The 20,214-nt window shown below is 38.9% G+C and overlaps 1 protein-coding gene across 1 annotated transcript in view; it reads right to left on the bottom strand.

The window, feature by feature from the left end:
• LOC137914783 (adhesion G protein-coupled receptor L2-like) overlaps window positions 1–19,388 on the bottom strand; it is a 63,900-nt gene extending 44,512 nt beyond the window's left edge. Inside the window, exons 1-2 of the mRNA XM_068758278.1 lie at window positions 19,313–19,388; window positions 3,110–3,323 (exon numbers count right to left, since the gene is read on the bottom strand). Of these exons, the coding sequence (XP_068614379.1) occupies window positions 3,110–3,323; window positions 19,313–19,388 (290 nt within the window). The remainder of the gene's footprint in view (window positions 1–3,109; window positions 3,324–19,312) is intronic.
• Between the last annotated feature and the right edge of the window lie 826 nt (window positions 19,389–20,214).

Genomic DNA, 20,214 nt, shown 5'->3' with positions numbered 1-20,214 from the left:
CATGAAACGCCACCTCACTGAATATTATTATCAATGCATTAATTATTTCAAACTGTACTGCGTTGCAGTTTCACATCTGCTGGGGAGGTGTCCACATGAAAAAATCCTATACAGATTATCACCCACTTGAGTCTCTTAATTGCTTGCAGCTGAATTTTATAATTGAGCCACAACAGTCCTAAGGCTATTTTCATAAAATCATTGTGCTCATGAATATAATATGCTAGCCAGATTTAAAAAACAACTTGGAGTGCCAACAGGATCTGTCAAACTAAGCGATGCCTCAATCCAATTCTCCACACTTCAGGATCACATCACTTTAGGATGTTTAAAAGTGCTAATGCAATTTTTAACCCCACACAGTCAAATTAGAAGGCCAGGGTAATTATGGAAACAATATATATATATATATGTTTGTTGTTCAGTCTTTCGCTGCTGACACTGTAGAGTAAGAAATAATATTTCCTTTTATACACAGTGGTGTTCAGTGGGCTGTCCCATACATGGAAAATGTCAGCTGAGTTAGCCGCAGCAGGAGCCAGACCAAAGTTTTGGCATGTGGAGAGTTGAAGGGTTCGTCTCAAACAAACATCGACTTAAAATAAGCAGAGTATTCCCCACATTCTTTGTTTGAGGATAAATATCTTTGGCTAAATAATTGTTTCAGTACACGTGGTTCCTATTTCAGCCAGTAAATGAGTAACAACGCAAGATACAATCTAAGTAGTCTAATATGCAATGTTGGTCCTTCGTCAACCAGTCCGTGAAACTTGATATTTTTGTACACTGTCTTTAGGTTTCTGCTTTAAATGTATAAACTTTGCTTTTTTGGTATACAGTAATCCTAGACATAATTGTTTCATGGTGCCTCTCACAATGTATGGCTCATTGTTGCTGTTTTTTACAAAAATAAGACAATTCTGCTCTGACTTTGTCCATGAGAATATAGTTCATGAGAACAAACAAATCGTATGGCACTTAATGCAAATGTAAATATAAGACGGTCAACATTCTTGTTTCCTCCGCCGAGACGGAGGATACGTAATCGCAGGTGTTTGTCTGTACGTCAACAAGATAACTCAAAAGGTTCTGGACGTATCTTGATGACATTTCCAGGGAATGTTGGGAATGCTACCAGGAATGGATGACTAAATGTCGGTGATGATCCGGAATAGATCCTGGATTCTGGATCAGTTTGAAATCTTAGGTAGCATTGCAGTCAATGGAGTGTCAAAATTTGTTCCTCAATATCTCGGTTGATTATTCACCAATGTTCATAGAATTTGATACTGTCATGTAGGTGGAGACCTCTGTCTCACCACCATTTTATCTGGATCTGATCCAGAATGGAGTCAGGAATTATTTTTTTAATTTTAACATTGAAAACCCCATTTACTGATTCAAAAATCAGTTACAAATATACATCAACTTCACTTTTACTTTTCACGGTTGGTGTATAAAGATACCAAGAACAATTTAGAACATTTTGGTGATGATCCAGATCCCCATGCGGACGGTGTAAATCTAATCATGAGGGGAATGAGCTGCTCGGCAGAGCTATGCGCTCTGAGTGCTTTTCTAGTCTTCTTTGTTTTTAAAAGCCACACCTGACAAGACATTTCTTGCATCAAATGAATTTTTCGCACATATTACACTCTTCGCAACAGAAGCTTGGCAATGATACTAAAATACCAAAAACAAATTCAATATAACACTTACACTAGGACCTCTGGCGCTCGCAGGATATGCATATGGGGAACAAGCCTTGGTCCTCGACAGACGTGGCGGAGAGGGCATTTGACAATGGTGCGTGATTCGTTGTCAGGAGGCTCCTGGTCGCTCAGTGTTTGTGCTTCAATGCACCGTTATCAGATGAACACGGCTGAGGGCAGCATAATACACAGAACCGCCAGCAAGGAGCTAGCAGGCTGCAGCCTTTCAAGTCAGACAATGTGAGTCAGCTATCTAACTTCATCAAATAGGGCTTGACAATAAACCCCTGAATACAAGGACTCAACTGTTTTATTTTATTATTATTATTTATTTATTTCACGAGACAGCTTGCCAAAGTTGCTGACAGTTTTATAACCATCCAATATCTCTCTCAAATGCCATTCCATCCTTTGCATTTCGGCTCAGTTGGCATCCCTGTGTGAGAACTGGTCTCATGTATGAGGTCTCATGCAAACAATGTTACCAGAAGAATCCTACTGAGCTGTGAGTGTGTGTGTGTGTGTGTGTGTGTGTGCGCACACAGACTCCTGTGTACCTCTGCGGGTTCGTTTTCCATTGTAAATCATCATTCTTTGCACATGAGTGATAGCCTGGCTTTAGAACTGTAGGACGCATCTCCCGTGTTCAGTAATCAATCTGTGAGTCAGTCCCACAAAGAGCCAGTGCTTAATTTAAACGGCAGCATTTACCAAAGGGTCCATGGTGAAATGTTGAGCAAACAGCAGTAATGGAATAAGTATTTAGACCACTAATTATTTAAATAGCAGACCAATAATATATATAAAATACTTCATTAGAAGTAAAGGTCTGCAGTCGCCACATACTAGATTATAATTCATGCATCAATTAATAAACAGTTATTAAGTACTGCAGTTGATATATTTCACATGTTTGCTCTGCAATATAAAGTGATGGAAAGTTACTTATTTTATTGAAAGTTATTTTGAACCACAGAAAAATATTCGGAAGCACATTTTATACTCAATTATTAAATGCACAGTTGGCAAATAATCACACTCCATCAGGAATCTGAATATTTGACCTTTTCTATCTTAATCTTGAGTTTACATTTTGCTCATGTGTGTCCTTTTCTATTCCACTGGGAGTTACTAATTTCCGTCAGCTTCAGCTAGGTTACTGATATATGTTTTTACACAGCAATTGAATTTGTTTTGCTATTTTAGATTTCTAGCGTTTATTTACAGATGCAACAAAAAGTGGAGACAGCATTTTCAAAACAAAAAAATATATGACAAAGTGGCAAGGCAGGCAAAATGAAACAGCTCTGCATATTCAAGGTGATGAGGCAACCATCTGTGTTACATTTTAATTTGAAATATATATTTTGGGGAGAAATGCTCAGATATACTTTTACCTTTGTGACATGATCTTGTACGCATCGGGAAGATAACAGTTGATATTCTCCATCTGGAAGGGGTCGGCATCGCAGATCTTGTCATCTGTCCGGCCGTAGTTGGCACTTTCGATCATTATGACATCACTTCCAGGACACCGTAGATCAATGGGGTAACCCTCACAAGACAGCTCTCTCCGTACTAAACCAAATGGCAGGGCAGCTCGACTAAACCCTGGAGGAGGAGAGAGAGAGCATTGTATCAAGGCAGAACCAAGTGTGATGTGTGGTGTAGAGAGAACAAATATAAGGCTGAGGTAACATGATGTCAGAGGTGGACCTGCTAGAAGCATAAGAAAACAGCATTTTAGCACATTGAAGTCAAAATATGGTAAATGTTCAGCAAGATGAATCATGCTGATACACGTATAGTGATATGATGGTTAGAATGACATAAATCAGTGTATTGAGTGAGCATATCAGGTCTGAACCGCACCAGTGAGCTAATGGTGCTAGTATGTCATCCCAGTGCCTGACTGGTGCTGGGGGAAAAAAATCAATAATTGTCATTATAGTGTAGTTTGTCGGCTAAACTCTCTGCAGCACTGTAACCCTTCATGGCCATGTGTGCAGTAAGCACACTAATACACCACTAATGAGCACAGCCAACAGCTGATGTGATGGAAATAATCATTCCATTCACAATTCACTTTGTAATGTGTGTTTGTTGTGTGAGCCGCCTGCCACGTAGTGTTTTTATTTGTCATGCTCCTGCCCTGTGTTTCATTTCAATATGGAAAAAACAAAACTGCCATCACAGTCACGAGAGACCTGCGGTTTTCTTGCAAAGCTCATTTTTCTATTCAAAATGAAAAAGAAATGCAACACGCATCTGTATAACATGAGTGTAATTTAATCTACTTACAGAAAATCAAAGGGCAGCTATTGGAAGCCTCGAGGAAAGAAAAAAGAAAAACCTTTGTGTATCCGCTGGGTGGGTGTGTCTGAGAGAATGTAGGAAAAATAGAAAATAGATCAATAATGTGGCTTTGTCCTCTGCAAATGTGAGCAATGCCTACAACAATACTTTAGCTAAAAGTGAGTCACATACAGTACACACACACATACATACTTTAGACCAAACCAAGCATGACACCTTTTTATGTGTGACATGTCACGTATTAGAGATGTGTGGCATAGAGCATGCAGAGGTTTGTAGCTACCACAAGCAGCAATGAATAATAACCATTGAATGCAGCGGTGACTTTGTCACTTCCTGGAATAATGGTGTTGTAATCTGTGACCTGGTGAATTTGTTGCTACTGTTTCTAGATCATCAGTTACCTTGAATTTTGATTTATGGCCTCGAAAATAAATAAATAAGTGCATTCATTTTTTTTATTTTATACCAGCACAAATTGCAGAGATTTGAGATTTTCATGAGTCATCTTGTTAAATGGTATTCATGTTTTGGAAGAAGTTAATTTGAAGAAACTCACTTCCACTCTGTGAAATAGGTCTAGGAAGGCGAATCTAATTGTACACTATTAGAAGCTTCACCAATTAGCTACCAATACAATTATCTTTGTCTCATCAAAATGCTATGTTACAGTGGTAGGGCATTAGCATTTGGGTATTGTGTCTCTGTCCAGGAAACAGTATTTTGCAAAGAAAGAAAAAAGAAAGCTTCCGGACATGAAAATGTACATCCAATCCATTTATACTGTGCAAAGGTACGTACTCATTCATAGCTCTACTGCCATTCCACTCGTCATAGCAGCGATTTATTGTCGCTATACACTTTTACATTTATGAAAACCGACCGTAAGGCCGAGTTGTCGTTACATGAGAACGTCGTTAAGTGAGGACCATCTGTACACCTTAGGTGGCCAGTGAAGAACAGAGAGTAAACAAAGGATATGTCTGCATGGAGGAGGGCAGTTGGCCCATAACCTCATTTTTTTTTTTTATACGGGAAGTATCGATTTCTTCTTCTTGCTCTGTTTGACAGTAAACTTTCTTGTGTGACCAAAAGGCATAAAAAATGCATTCACATATGCTGGACTTCAGCTAGATCTTATTTTTTGGAAAACCATTTCTCTCTTTTCTCTCCAGTATAAAACATAAATAAATCTTAACGTGATAAACAATTTAACACAGATAGTGAGAAAAAAGAAGATCTGGTGTGCTCAGTACATGATTTGACAGCCAATCTTGAGTTTATGTCAATGCAATCCTGCTCCATCAAGTCAGGAGTGCAACGTGTAGTAACTCTAAGAACCAATGTAAAACATCAGTCAGTGACACTTTACAGCTTTTGTGCTCAAACAATGACTTAAAAATGGCAGATATATAATGTAGAATTAGCCCTATCAAAGGACAGCTTTAAACACGTCTGTATAGTGTAAGTGCGATATTCAAAGGCCTGAAATGTAGAGGTATTGAGATGTATGTAATCTATACTGCCACATGAGCAGATGAAAACTACATATACAATCAATAGGTCTGTGCATCTCATACTCAAATATAAGAATACTTCTTCATGCCAACTACCTGACACAAACAGCTTATTTTTTTATATATATATAAATTGGCCAAATCCTAGCTTGTCTTACATTAGAGGTCACACAGATGTCACACAGATCGATTGTCCAGCAGTTGCGTATGGCTGAGGGGGATACATTACCTTGCACTGGTCTACTTTGTGGCTGAGCTTGACTAGTGTTGGTCATATTCAAGAACACTTTGAGTGATGTCAAAATCCAGACCTAAACCCACTGATGCTCTGCATCTCAGCAACACTGTTATAACGTTTACTGTGCTGAGCCTTTACAATCCTGGCCTCTGGTTTTATGACTGAGCACTGATGCAGTCACCCTCCTTGAGTAGGAAAGCAGAAACTGGAAAAACGAGGAGGTAAATGTTGGAGGTGTGTTTATAGATACAATAAGTTTCCTACCGAAATGCATTTTCAACTCTGTTCTGTTCAAATATATATATATATCAAATAAAAAGAAATTGCCCATTTCTAAGTGTTTACTAAATTACCAGCTGGATTTATGCACCATGAGCCACAAAGCATGGCTGTAAACAACCTAAAAAAAGCTCCAGTCATTGATAAGGCCTGAAGCTGAACTACTTTCTCACTGTTGTCCATGGTATGTTTGGTACATGGGCAGATGAGTGACATAATAATCAATAAAGAGACAACCAATACTCCTGCAGAGTTTTCAATACAATGGTGTTGAGTAATTACCACAATGAATTAAACAATGTTCTGATGTTTTAGTCATGCTTAGTTTTATTTTTTTTATATAGACTACTGTATTTTTGAATTTTGTTTAAAGATGTATCTCTTCTAGAATGACAGATTTCACGTTATACTGGTGCAATGCAGCTAAACAAGCAAGATATGCAGAAAAACGCTGTGGTGATAACAAGCTAAAGAAAAAGTAATTTGTACTGCTGTGGTGATTTCTTCAAACATAGTCCTTGCATGACTTATTTGAGCTTTTTTGATATTGTATAACAGAGGGTTTGCTTGAGTACTTCAAATAAATCCAATTTCTCTGTTTTCATACAGATAAAATTAATTCAACAAAATGGAATCAGTCATACTCTGGTACGGCAATGCATAGCAATTACAATGAAATAGTATAAGAATACCATAAACAATATGTAACGATCGCTGTCTCTCTGAACTAAACAATTTTATTACTGAGCCACAAAGTCGTCTATATTTTGAATGTGGGCTCATAATTATTCGTATGACGGTGGATAGCAAATTATGCACTTCATATGGTGAGAATAGGATGTTAAATATTTTCCATGTGTGGTTCTTCATTCTTTTTCTGTTAAACTCTTCCCTGATAAATCTTCTAAAATCACATCCAGAACAATCTCAGCAGCTTATTGGCACAGCTGAAAGCACCTGTGGTTATATTGAGTTTCAGGGGCCCTTTTTAACTCTGAGCTCTGTATGATTGAGAAACAGAAAAAAAATGGAGCCACACACAGCGCACACCACTGGAGCCCTGGTGCAAAAACACAGCAGCACGACTGCAAGTGAGAGGAATTTCCAGTTGTTTTCATTTTTGATCATCACACACACACACACTGTTAACAAAAGGAAAAACAGGGCTTTCGTTTTTACAGGTGCCACACACTTCAGACGCTTCCTCAAGAGACGTTAATTTATGAGGTTTGATTTACTTTCAATGTGTGATAATGCCCGGAAATCTATATAAGAGCTGAAAAGAGGAGCAGCTCAATAACTTTCATCATCTAATTAAACACATGGAAGCAAAGAATTCAAGGACGGTAGCATAATATGGACAGATAAATACTGTGGCCATGGCGACACGGTGCACATCGCCGGTCAGATTCCTATCAGCATAATCCTCTGCAAAGCAGTGAAATGGATTCATGTTTTTGGATTTTAGCACCGATTTTAATTATATTGTGAGCTTTCAATAATGTATATTTTTCCACTCAACAAATTCCCAACAAATGTACAAAATATTTCTCTTTTAAATTCCATGATCAACCAACCTTTTGACATGTGCTTGTTGCACACGCCGTTATCACATGGCAGTAATTGATTTTTATTGGTGGACAGGGCCACTATTTCCATGGGTTATAGCTCTTTATTGCACCAATGAGGAACCCCTACTTAGAGCTTTGCAGGCTGGTGTTTACTACTGAGTGTAACCTTTGCGATAAAATTAGGCCTGTGTAAAATCTGGAACTGAAGCACTGTGAGAAACTCCCATATGTAAGGGGACCCATTATGCACCATCTCGCCAGTGCTGTAATATTTTTTTTCATTTTTTTTATTCACAGATGAGCCTAATCAATTGGAAAGTGACCATCTGGTAGGATACCCGTGTCACTGAAGCAGAGGTAATGAACAAAATGCCTTCCTATTTCACAGGAATGAGGAGCCATTAGGATCTTCATCAGCTATTTGGGGACATTATATCATGTAGTACCATGAAAGTACACACTGCCATCATCAAACTAACATGAATAGAATAAATCCAACAGATAAATACGTACAGATATAATGCATCTGCTGAAAATATGCACATTTAATGAAGGCCATAAGGTTGAACCTCTCGATTAAATAGAATTGTTCTACTATCTCCCAGTACTCATTATGCGGTATTAATGACAGAATAACTGTTCTGCTTCTCATCAGCACCGTCTTGCTTCAAGTAAATGGTTTTCATATTAAAATGACCCTTTGTAACTCGAGTTACACATGCTTTCAGTGCGAATCCCGGGGCAGAGCAGATCAAAAGGCCTATTCAGCCACTCATGCTGCCATTATTGTGGTCAATACACAAAAAGAGGTCTCCAGATTATTTTTGATGTGAAACCAGATAATTTTTCTGTCGAGAGCCAAAGAGAAGTGTGACGGGGACGCTCCCGATGCTTGTCGATTACCGTTAACGCAGCCCTTTGATTTTCCACACCGTTCTGATGAGAGCTTAACAGCTGCTTGTAAATGAGCTAGCATCTCAGCTTGGCCTGGCCATTATTCTGCTCTCCTGAGCTGACAAGGTCGCTTGCTGGGGGGGATTTTGGGTGAAAGAAAATCAGCACACATAGCATTAGCGTGGAGCCACAGGAAACTCAGCTTGAGTCCTGCAGGTTCCGCCATTCCACCTCTTACCCCTCCTCGACTATGATACAAGCAAAGGAAGTCTGTGAAGAAACCGCAAAGTCAAGGCTCTTCCCACAGTGCTGATTCTTTAATCCAGAGATATCCTTTACAGCAGCATGTATTCTTAAAAAGTCAAGTACCTACAGAGAGAAGAAATATGTCCAGCAAACAGCAGGATATGAGGTAAACTGCTGACTTCTTGTAGCCATTCTACAAAAGAATTGCACTACTGTCTTGACAGATATACATTTTATTTTGATTGTTAAATGTTACATTTAATTCAAGGTAGTGTTTTTGTTTCTTTTTATTTTATTATTTATATGAGTGTTGAAAGGTAAAGTCACTTTTTGTGCAAGACTTATAGTAAATGTTGCTTTTATAAAGATTCGGTGAAACTACAGATTATTAACGTCTCCATGCAAAGACGTCAGGCTGCAGCTCAGCCACCCTCAGCAGAGCAACTTCTAAGGAAAAGTACTTCAAATTACTTTTATTTTGAAAACAAATATTGTTAATAGTGTTGATTTGATTGTTTTTAGACAGACGGAACAAATTAAATTGTTTTCCATTATTTTATATGGAAAACATTGAAATGACATACGAGCTATTTGAGCTACGAGCTCGGTCTAGGAACAAATTATACTCGTATGTCAAGGTATTACTGTACTACTATTACTAGTCTGTACCCAAACACTGCCTGTGTGTCCTCTGTAATTCTTTAACAGACGCCGCCTATTGGACTGCCTGACAATGCATACTGAAACTATGAATTACAGGGCACAGAACACACTGACAGGACATCTTAGCTCTTATTTATATCTGTGATGATCAGTGTCATTTCAATGCTGTTCTGCAGGGGCAAAGACATTGATTTTTCTGCTCTGACTTCATCCCTCCATCCATCAGCATGACACTCAGTATCAAACTGAGATGAAGGGATTTTACACTACGCTGTAGTGAAAAACCAAAGTAAATCTTGGGCTATTTAAAAAAAAACATCAACTCTTATATCATGTAATGCTGTATTTGCGGGGGGATACTGGGAGACGAGAAGGGAAAAAAAGCAGCAGGGGTGGTCACATTTCGACCTCATTTGTATTCTCCACCATTTCAATTCACTTCAGTTCATTTACATCTCCGCTACTTCCATAGCAACAGCAGGGGGGGTATCAGGAGAGTCTTTGATATAGGTACGTGACTCTGAAAAATATCTTGCCATTTCTCTCTGAATAAAAAAAAACACTCTCTGACTGCGACACACCCCCTGTCCACCCCCACTCTGCTACTCTCTTTGGTGTTAAAGTGGGTTCCTTTAAGCAGAAATGTAACCTGTCTGAAACATTATTTTTTTTATACAATTCTTCATCCCCAACTGGCACTTACAGACACTTAAATGCCAATTTTTCACAGAAATGTGATCCTCTAGCTGGGCTGTTGATGATTTTACTGTATTTTACAAAACATTGTTACTAGCAACATATGAAAGCCAATAAAGTTTTTTTGTTTTTGTTTTAAATCAAGGGGAATTTGAACAGATACATGGCATCGTGTTGCTGACAGACAAAAGGAAAATGCACAAAACAGCAGAAAAGTGCAGCCTCATCAAATTCCATGTTCACTTGTATGTAAATCAACTTTAAGGCCTAATTAAGCTCTATGGGGCTCATCAAGGTCATGAATCCGCTGTTTTCATAATGCATTATTGACTTCACATCATCTGCACATGTCGCCTGACTGCACTCGCACAAGCACACAGTGTCATCTCACTGTCTAATATTGGATAGCCCTGGGGCCAGGCTGTATGTGTGGGAGATTGAGAGTGAGTACTTTTTAGGTCAGTAAAAGAGCAAGGTCATCCTTCTGGTAATGAATTGGCTGCATTGGCAATGAAACAATACATTTTGTCCCATGGTCCTTACCAAATGCTCACTTATAGATCTGATCCTTAAATTACAGTCTCAGATGATCAATGATAATAAACCCATTTAATTATTATGTCAATGAGGTGAATTATCTTGAATAAAAAAGGGAACATCCATCCAGCCACCACTAAATTAAGACATCCTAAGATTCATAAGTATTATGTGATGTAGAGTGCTAAGTGTGTTTATATATGTATTGTTTGATTAATAATGGACCAATTCACTGAGTCATTTCCAAAGAGAACTACTCCTCTTTTGTGAGGGCAGTGCCTGCTGAGAGTTATGGTACCTTTTAGCAGCAGCAATCCCTTTGAACCCCATTGCTAAGCCTTATCAGTGACAACACGTAAATCCCCACAATATAAAACAGTGCACAGATTTTAAACGTGATAAAGACAAGCTAATTTTTTATTTTTTTGCAAAAGACCTTTCGGGCTGAGAGTGTTTGTCAACACTTTCTCTGGCCTGTATCATTTTTGCAGTTTCCATTACGACTGATGAACAAAAAATGGACTCAGACACACTGAATAGACCAGCATTGCTTCTCTGCTCCATTGAAGCATTTGATGCTCCTCAATTCAATAAGGATGCACTTCCCAATGGGCCACCAGTGGCAGTACACACAAATAAGAGTGCATCTGCTTGGTTTGCATTCGCAATGCACGCTTTCTCAAGCAGGCCAAAGCAATGGTTCCTTTGCCCAAGACTCAGCTCTCATGCGTATGCATTTGTGCCACATTATTCAGCGAGTGCTTCAACTGTCCCCACCTGGCATTTAAATTCACTGACCAACTGAGTAGTCGTGCCCTGATGACACGATTGCTGCTGTAGCTGAATTCTTTATGCAGCTCTTATTCAGACTAGACTGTTGACTTGCCAGCATCTAGGTTAGGCTGATTCCTAAGTGACACAATGCTAATGTACTGCATATATGCATGGCTTCCAACTGCTCAATAGTCACTCAAGGTCATGTGTATGTCCTACACACCTACAGAGTACAGTGTCTCTAAAACTTATCAGCCATATAATAGTTAGTTGTTGTCTATAATTTGGGGAATTGTGCAGTGTGTGATGAACATTAGAGTTCAAGAGTAGCAATGGTCTTGCTGAGGTGGACAGGAATTATAAATTGACTCATTAGTTTACAGATTTGTTACATTTAATCATGGGACAATATGTATTTGAAGACTATTTTCTTCCACACAATTACTTGAGAGGTGGGCTTAAGAACAGAGGCTAAACCCCCTGATATACAGACACACTTAGGTCAACAAATGAGTCCAACAGAGTCAAGTTGCTGTGATGATGTAATGTGTCAGTGATGTGGTCAGTACCAAGAATGCTTCATGCACAACTTGATATATGTTCTTTAGTCAGTCAGCTTTACTATAAAGAAAAGGCTATTTAAACACAATGGAGAATTACTGAATGTACAAGTGACACTTAATTTAACAAGCTTCAAAAATGGCCACTCAGAGTTCCTCCAAAAAGCCCTGGTCCTAAATCCTCGTTATTTATGGGCGTAGATTCACCGCCCCTCGTTTACAGGATCCTCTTCAGGATTTATAGCTGCGCTAAATCAGGACTGAAAGCAAGAGGACAAAGAGGATTCCACTTGTGGTGAGAGCATGCCTATCTTACATCTGACTCTTGAGCGTGAACTGAAGAAACTCTGAATTCATATGCTGTTGGATTATGCACTCGTAACAGAATCTGTCATTACATGTTCGGCAATCATCTTGCATTGCATGACATCCAAAGCATAACCACGCACTGCTGTGCTTCAGTGAATGTGTCTTTCAACAGCATCAACACAATGAAAATGATTAGCTACCCCTTGAACACCTGCAGATTGTTGCTGTACATTTGGTGTTACATCTTATGGAATGGGGAAACTCATAGCTGTGAGTCAATAGTTGCATGAATAGCAGTTCGCATAAGACCAATTTAATGCATTCATTCATCAGTTGCTCTAATCAGAAGGTGCAGTGGGACTAAATGTGCATATTCATAAACATACAATTTCAACCTGCACAGCATGCATAGGAACAGTCCATTAATTACAGTCAGCAATAGTGTCTTATTTGCAGTAAAAAGTTCAGGTCTATATGGATAACAAATGAATATTGCAATGCTGCACTCCATGTGACCTGCATGTTGCAGTCTAATCACCTTAAAATACCACAGTATTATGGTAGCAACAGGAAACCAAGCTAAACTTTCCCTTTGAACAGCCGAGCTGGTTCATTTGTCTGGTGCAGAGTTTTCAAGCCAGTTCCTGTTTGAAAAACCAACTATGCTGGATAATCAAAACCATTCTCTAGCCTTCATCAGTTGCTGTACTCGTGTGAGGTCTGCCTGCAGTTCTTCATGTCCACCGTGCAATATACAGCAAATAAAATGAATACATCACTAAAGACTACCATGCTTTTTCTGTTATTCAGCACGTATATCTGTGTAAATACACACACGTTTCGTGCTCTCTGTACCAGAACATCTGCAGCAAGTCAAAGATCAAGCCATGTTTCCATTCATCCACAAAAAGCAACAAATATGGAACACAAAAATACAACTAAAAATGGAAGCATATTGCAAAAAAAAAACAATCTGCTTAAATAAAAATGCCCTCATAGTGCTTGACACATCTGCCATGGACAAATCAGAGACGGCCAACGAAGGCACAAAACAATAAATGTTCCATGAAAAATAGGTCTTTGGTTACAGACCACTGCACAGGAGTCTGATAAGTCATATTTTTTGGTCCGTCTTAGGAATTCAGAGGGGAGACTTATCAGCACATGCTTTGGGATTTCTTTTGGATATACTTGTTTGGGCCCACATGTTTCTACCTAGGCAAACACAAAGTGAGACAAAGCATGACGGTAAAATCCGAGTCAAGATAGGAACATGTGGGTGGATGACTAATCTAGCGTGCCTAAGATCCCACCCAGCGTGGGCCTTGTAGCACCCGTGTGAATGGTCATTATCCACAAAGATCAGCCCAGAGAATGACAGGAGAAGGTAGGTTTCACACTCAGTCTGAGGCTCTGTCACACTGAACCACTCTACCCGACAAGCTGAAACCCAATTATGAACTGATTAAGAGGTTGAGTACCAGATCAAGAAACACTGCCCTGTTGTTTTGTGAGCTATGTCAATATAAATCAATATAAAGTCAAGATAAAGAGCCCCCGGTACGACTAACAGAGGGAGGAGACTGATGGGAGTTTAAAAATGTGGCTGTCGATAAATTAACATGACGATACTAGGGCTAGGGAGTGGTGCAACTATGGTGGGATGAATGGGAGGCGTTGCCTTGGACTTCGGAATGTTTCGGGTAAAAATAAAGCATTCGAATGCGATTTGAGTGAGAAAACTGTTTCTTCTTGCTGAAAGGTGAGACGGCAACCGTGAAAAGTCAACAAGTCTGTCAAATAATTTACAGCTGATATTGTTGAGAAAAGGAGTGTCTATGGATTCTCTGATTTCCTCCCCTTTTTAAATCAAGATAGATTTTTTTCTTGAACAGTCATATCGTCGATTAGCAATGTGTTTTATATTTACAAAGAAATTTTGTATTTTAATTGCATTTTGCATAACAGCATAATATGTGGCATTTATGGCTAAATTGCCATTTTGGTAAGAAGACAAACACTCAAAAGTGAGAGGCTGCAGTGCTCTTTATGCAGTTTTATGCAGTTGTGTGTGTGTGGGGGGGGGGGGGGGGGGGACCCCTGAAAGGCATTGCGTCTCCATTCTAATCTGCAGTTTTGGTGTCATGGTTGAGTTATGGGTAGCAACAGCACACAATAAACTAATGATGCTTCCCAAAGTTATCCATGCAATCATAACCATTAAGAGGAATGCTGATGCATCAGGCGAAACCTACAGACACCATAGGCCACTTAAATAATGCTAAAATGCATTGCAAGGGCAGTCAGGAAACAAGTGTGACTTCCTGAGATTTTGGGTTGGCAAAACATGTTTAAACAGCTTCAGCAGCAAATGAAGGGAGGGTCAGTGTTTGGGTGGAAGGGAGGAGGGTGGCAAGTTGTCAAGAGCTCCGCCATGCTCTTGCATGACAAACACCAACCTGGAGTCAGCAGTGACAAAGCCCTAATCCAGAAAATCCCTCCTTCCTTTGCTGAAAATCCTAATGAGGATTTGAAGTGCTCGGCAGGGAGGAGACCCAGGGGCTGTGGTTACACCTTGCCACTGCTTGCTCTCCCACTCATTGTCTCCTTATCTCCTTATTGGCCAAGCCTGGCTGGTGATGAAAGAGATGTGACAGCATGGTGGGCCTTCGTACACAGGCCCCACGCCTGCCCGGCTCCGTGGGAAGCCAGATTCCACAGTCTGCCGCAAACAACAACGATAACATCAAGTAAGAGGTGGAAAGACAAAACTAGTAGAAGCTGTTTACGAAAGAAACACAAGATTAATGGAAACGCACCCCTTTTGGTCCTAATTGTTTTATTGCTGTTTCTATTATGAGCTACATTAAATGCCGTGAAAATGTAACAAGCATTTCATGAAATAATTGCCTAATAAGTGTTTTGTTTCTCTTAACAATTAACTACGGATCAGCCTTTTAAAAGTATCTCAGAATGCTAAATTACCAGTTCAGGGAACAGACAGCATAGGGTACGACACTCGTCCATGAAAATAGCTCCGGCACAAATTTGCATCTTAAAAGAAACAGCCTCGTGGTTCCATGAATTCCTACTTGAAAGACGGTGTTTGTCTTTTTTTATGCTAAAACCAGAGAAGCAAAAGTGTTGAAACAATGGAAAAGTAGATTATTTGTAAAATGTGTTTGCCTGTTAAAATAGGCTTATGATATCTGGATGTATACTTTACCTAACCAGATTCACCTGTTAGATTATATGCTTCTTACTATGATATCAGCTTTACCGAGTATAGCTGTTGGCTGGTGAAACAAGAATGCAGGCCTCAGAGGAAATTAAACAATAAATAACTTCATTAAGATAAAGACACTTCAAATTATTGTGTTTAATTTCTTATTTTTCAGTACTGATGGATATATTTATTCTATCAACTGTCATTTATGCACATTAAACAATAACATTTACCTCTACTGCTCTTATGTCCCTCTTCTTCCTTTCCCATCACTTAACACACACACACACACACACACACGCACACTCTTAAATGGCAATGATAAATCAGTAAATGTATCTGATCTATTTTCCTTTGCATCAGTAGAAAGTTACAAATAAATGGTGCCTCATAGTATGGGCTTTCACCAAAAGGCTAACCAGGGCAAATTGGTGGTGGGTAGCAACTGGGAGCTACTGGGGCCTCCCCCCCCCCCCCCCACAATGAGGCTTACAAAAGCCTTTAAAAAGCCTGATGCTTTTACTTCTAGTAATTGCATTTCAGAACACCTTAATTGTCTAATTCGCTCTTTTCACTTTGAGACGAAGGTTTTAAGTCTTCTCAATTCTTTTTACATGACACAAAGCGAGGACACCTTAAGGATGCCCTTTCCTGTTGCCCTTGAGGAATCAAAAGTACTTCAAATATTTTGACCTTTGAGGAGAAACAAAAGCGTGGTTTCAGGGTGAGTGTGGGGAAAAGAAATGCATTATGTCAGACTTGTTCACACATGTTTTGCCACAGACATGCTTTTATATGATGGAAGCCCCTTTCCACGTCCTTGAACCTACGATTCGTAACGGGTCCTGCAGTGATGGAATGGTAACACGCAATCTAGAGAAATAAACTGCATTTAAATCACTAACATAAAATACTCCTGACCTGCTTAACACTGCTTTTCTTTTATTGTACTCTTACTTGAACTCAACTTTGGAAATACGGGGAGGGGGGGAATCACCACAACCACATCATACGGTTCTAAACAGAGTTGATCTCAGTACAAGGAGAAGCAAAATCATACAGATGTATTTTCCACTGACATATTCTTGTTCCTCTGTTACAAATGTTACCACTCCATGTTTTTAGAAATAATCCTCACTTTGCTTTGTGTGCAGCTGAGCTACTTGTGAAATTTTACTCTATTGCTGATAGAGAGTGCTTCGAACCCTGCTGGAGTTAACTGAATTATTTTGGAAAACATTTGAGTTGAATCATATGTTGAAAGGGAAAATCACAAATTTCAACAAAAAAACAATTACTTTATAATTTATACCTCCTTTCCAGTGGGTTGCAAAGGACATATATTAGAGAGCACCAGTCGGAAAAAAAAGTACTGTTTCCGTGGAGAATTATGTTGAAGAAAATCACTATCAATATTTTTGCTTTTGGAAATTAACGACAGATGCTTCTGTAAAGTATTTCAACAGGCTTTGCTTAATTAAAATACAAATTGCAGCAATTTACTATTTCACTTTAATATATTGAGGAAAACATAAATTAAAAAAATAACATCCAAATGAATACAACAGCAGCCAAGAGATCCTGCATAATTCAGATCATTTCTTTATTTGATCATTTCTATACTTTATTGAAAAGAAAATGTATTTTTCTTTCTAGATTACATCCCCGCAATACGGCAGTCATGTGAGTAATACTGCAGTGCTGAGCTCATTACTGTCATCACTGTATTGTGTGTGTGTGTGTTTCTTATTTTTATGCTGGTGCTGGTGGAAGAGCAATCAACCGCTAAGATTACTTATTCTGGTAAGAAAAAAAAATGCTGCAACAACCGTCGTAGTAAAATTAGCACCTCTTAATTAAACATCACATGCTATAAATATTAAAAAGTGGGACAATTATAACCAAAAATCCCAGATGACATTTAGTTTCATGTATCACATCCATACTGATAATAATGAGAGTATCTTTGTTTCAATATGCCACCGCCTCGGTTTTCACAGGATTAGGGACTGATTCTAAATAATCACCATTATAAAACAACCTGCACCATAAGGCAAGTAAAGACTGCAACCAACACATCAGATAAAGACGATACATGGGCATATTCGTATACGAGGACATGGGAGGAGCATCCTCCCCACTGGTACAGTTTCAGTCTCTTCCTACAAATGGTAAAAAGAAGAGCAAACAAACTTTAAACTATCTACAACATTCCACTAACCCATTTAATTCAATTATAAAAATGCATTAAAAAGATATTAGGAGTAGACGCAGTTTAATGAAGCATGTTTACTTGGGGATATTGTTTGTAATGAACTGTTTCGGCTCTGATCTTTGCAGCTGAGGTGGGAAATGGGGGAGGTGAGAGTGAACGGGAACCAACAAGAGGAAAATGTGAATGACAAATGTCCTTAACAAATGGCTTTATTCCTTTGTTTTGTTCTCATTTCCTCGCATACTAAAGCCACTCTTTACTCTGCTGCTGTGTTTGCCCGGGGAGTGTTTAGACTGTTTCGTGTCGCCTTTGAGCCACATGCAATCCTGTCTGCAAGGAGTCTCAATGCATGTGCAATGGTTCAATCAATCACATCCCCTGACAAACTATTAGGAGTTAGCAGTGTTGTGTCAAGACCCTTCACTGGCTTTTTTACCTTTCAAACGTTAACAACTGAGTTTGATGGAGCACCCTGAGAAAGCCGAAGCACTAAAACCAGGAAAAGGAATTCTCTTGGAACTAACTATCTTTAGTTCCTTCTAATTGGGGTCATGTGTATACACACACAGACTTATCTTTGCATGAGGTGTCTACTAAAACCCGGCTCATATGGAATTCATATAATCTCGTACTGACATTTGTAAGTAATTTCCATGAACCTCTGGGTTTCTTTAATCCACTGAGGCCTGTAGAACTGCACTCCCCTCAAATGTCCCCCTTCTTAAATCAAATCTAAACCATACGATGCACGAGACACATGTAATAACATATATCGTGGCAGTGTGCCTTATTACAGAGCAAATTAACCACCTTCCAAACTTAAATCAATAATCCTATATTATTGAGTAGTTTTAAAAACCATGAAGGGAGTATAGCGAACAGACTGGAGCTTCAACAGTTGGCTCAGACACACCGAATGTTTAGTGGGTCTTTGGATATACACTGCTGGAAGAAAAAGGTGCCATATTTGGGATAATATTTTAAGAAAACCGTTCATGAGATATGTTTTGAATGCCGACATGAATCTTCTCATTACATTACAGAAGAGAACAATTTCATCAATGCTAAAATCGCTATAATTAAAACACAGTCAGGCTTTTTTTTTTTTTTTGAGGTGTGAAAATCTGTGTGTGTCTGCCATACAAGACAGAACATTTTAGCGAGGAATTTACAAATGGATCCAGCTTTGATGCCACTGGGAACAACTGATGCTTTCAAGCAGAAAATCTCAGACAAATCACAATTTACTTACTAATGAACACCACTCAAGATTATCCCCCATCTGCCTGTGCCCGCTGTCCTCAGAGCTGCATTACTTACAGAAGTACTGCCTGCACTCGGAGGAGCAGCATTGGCACGAGTCACAATTTGAATGATCACGTTATATTTATAATAGAAAACAATAGCAAAAAAGAAAAAAAACCCACTGCTGGCTGTTAATAAGTATGAGATTATACTCATTCATAGTGCTGAATTAAGAATCTGTAAAAATAAAAAAATAAAAGACACATGAGAATGCTTCGACAGGATGCAGAAACAGCTGAACTGGCTGTACTTACCTTCTGTGGAGTGCACTTGGGCTAGTGTGATGAGAAACCAGCAGAGGGTGTGTAGTTTCCATAGAGAGCATGCCATGGCGTCTGGTGCTGATGGTTTGTGCCAGATGTATGTTGCGACTGCAAGATGCTGATTAATAAAGTCCAAGCCAACTGGACTCAGAGATGCTCATCATCGATCCTCTCACCTGTGGAGCAGACAGAGAGTGATTTCAGTACAGGGATGAAATTTCATCATCCAATATATATATATATTCCACTGCAAATGAAATGACAAATATTAAGCTATGAAAATAAATGCTACAACCCCATATAAGCCTCAGAAATAAACCCAGAAGGTCAATAATCCTCAGAAGGTAAATCTCTTAATGGTAGCTGAATGCTCACCATTTCTCTGGCAGGAAGGTGGAGTGGTGTGGAACTCACAAACAGATAAGAACCACCCTGTCAATCTCCACAAGACCTATAAATTATATATAAATTTATCAAAACACTGTCAATATGCATGCTAAGAACATATTTAAACATTGAAGAGCATTTTGAAATCTTTAATGGGTGCAAGGATTTAATTTAGTATGCAGTAAAACACGTCTGTATCTAATACACAATTCAAACCAGCATTTTAAACAGTATAACATAGTTGAATAAATACCCACTCGACTTTTCAGAAAAGTTGCACGAAGAACTGACCAACTGCACATTGACTCATCATCAAAAGTCCTGACCCACATGCCGGAAATGGTAAATTAATCGACAGTAACATTACATGCTAAAATTATCCATGTTAATAGCTTGGTGAGCATGAGCCAAAAAGCTTTTTATCCTGCTACAGTAATGCTGGTTCGCATTAGCTTGGTTGATGTCTGAGTAAGCAATGGAAAACTCATTTCTTAATGATGGATAAA

The sequence above is a fragment of the Brachionichthys hirsutus genome, unplaced genomic scaffold (genome assembly GCF_040956055.1).
Source record: "Brachionichthys hirsutus isolate HB-005 unplaced genomic scaffold, CSIRO-AGI_Bhir_v1 contig_469, whole genome shotgun sequence".
NCBI lineage: Eukaryota > Metazoa > Chordata > Actinopteri > Lophiiformes > Brachionichthyidae > Brachionichthys > Brachionichthys hirsutus.
This window is presented reverse-complemented; position numbering and strand designations above follow the sequence as displayed.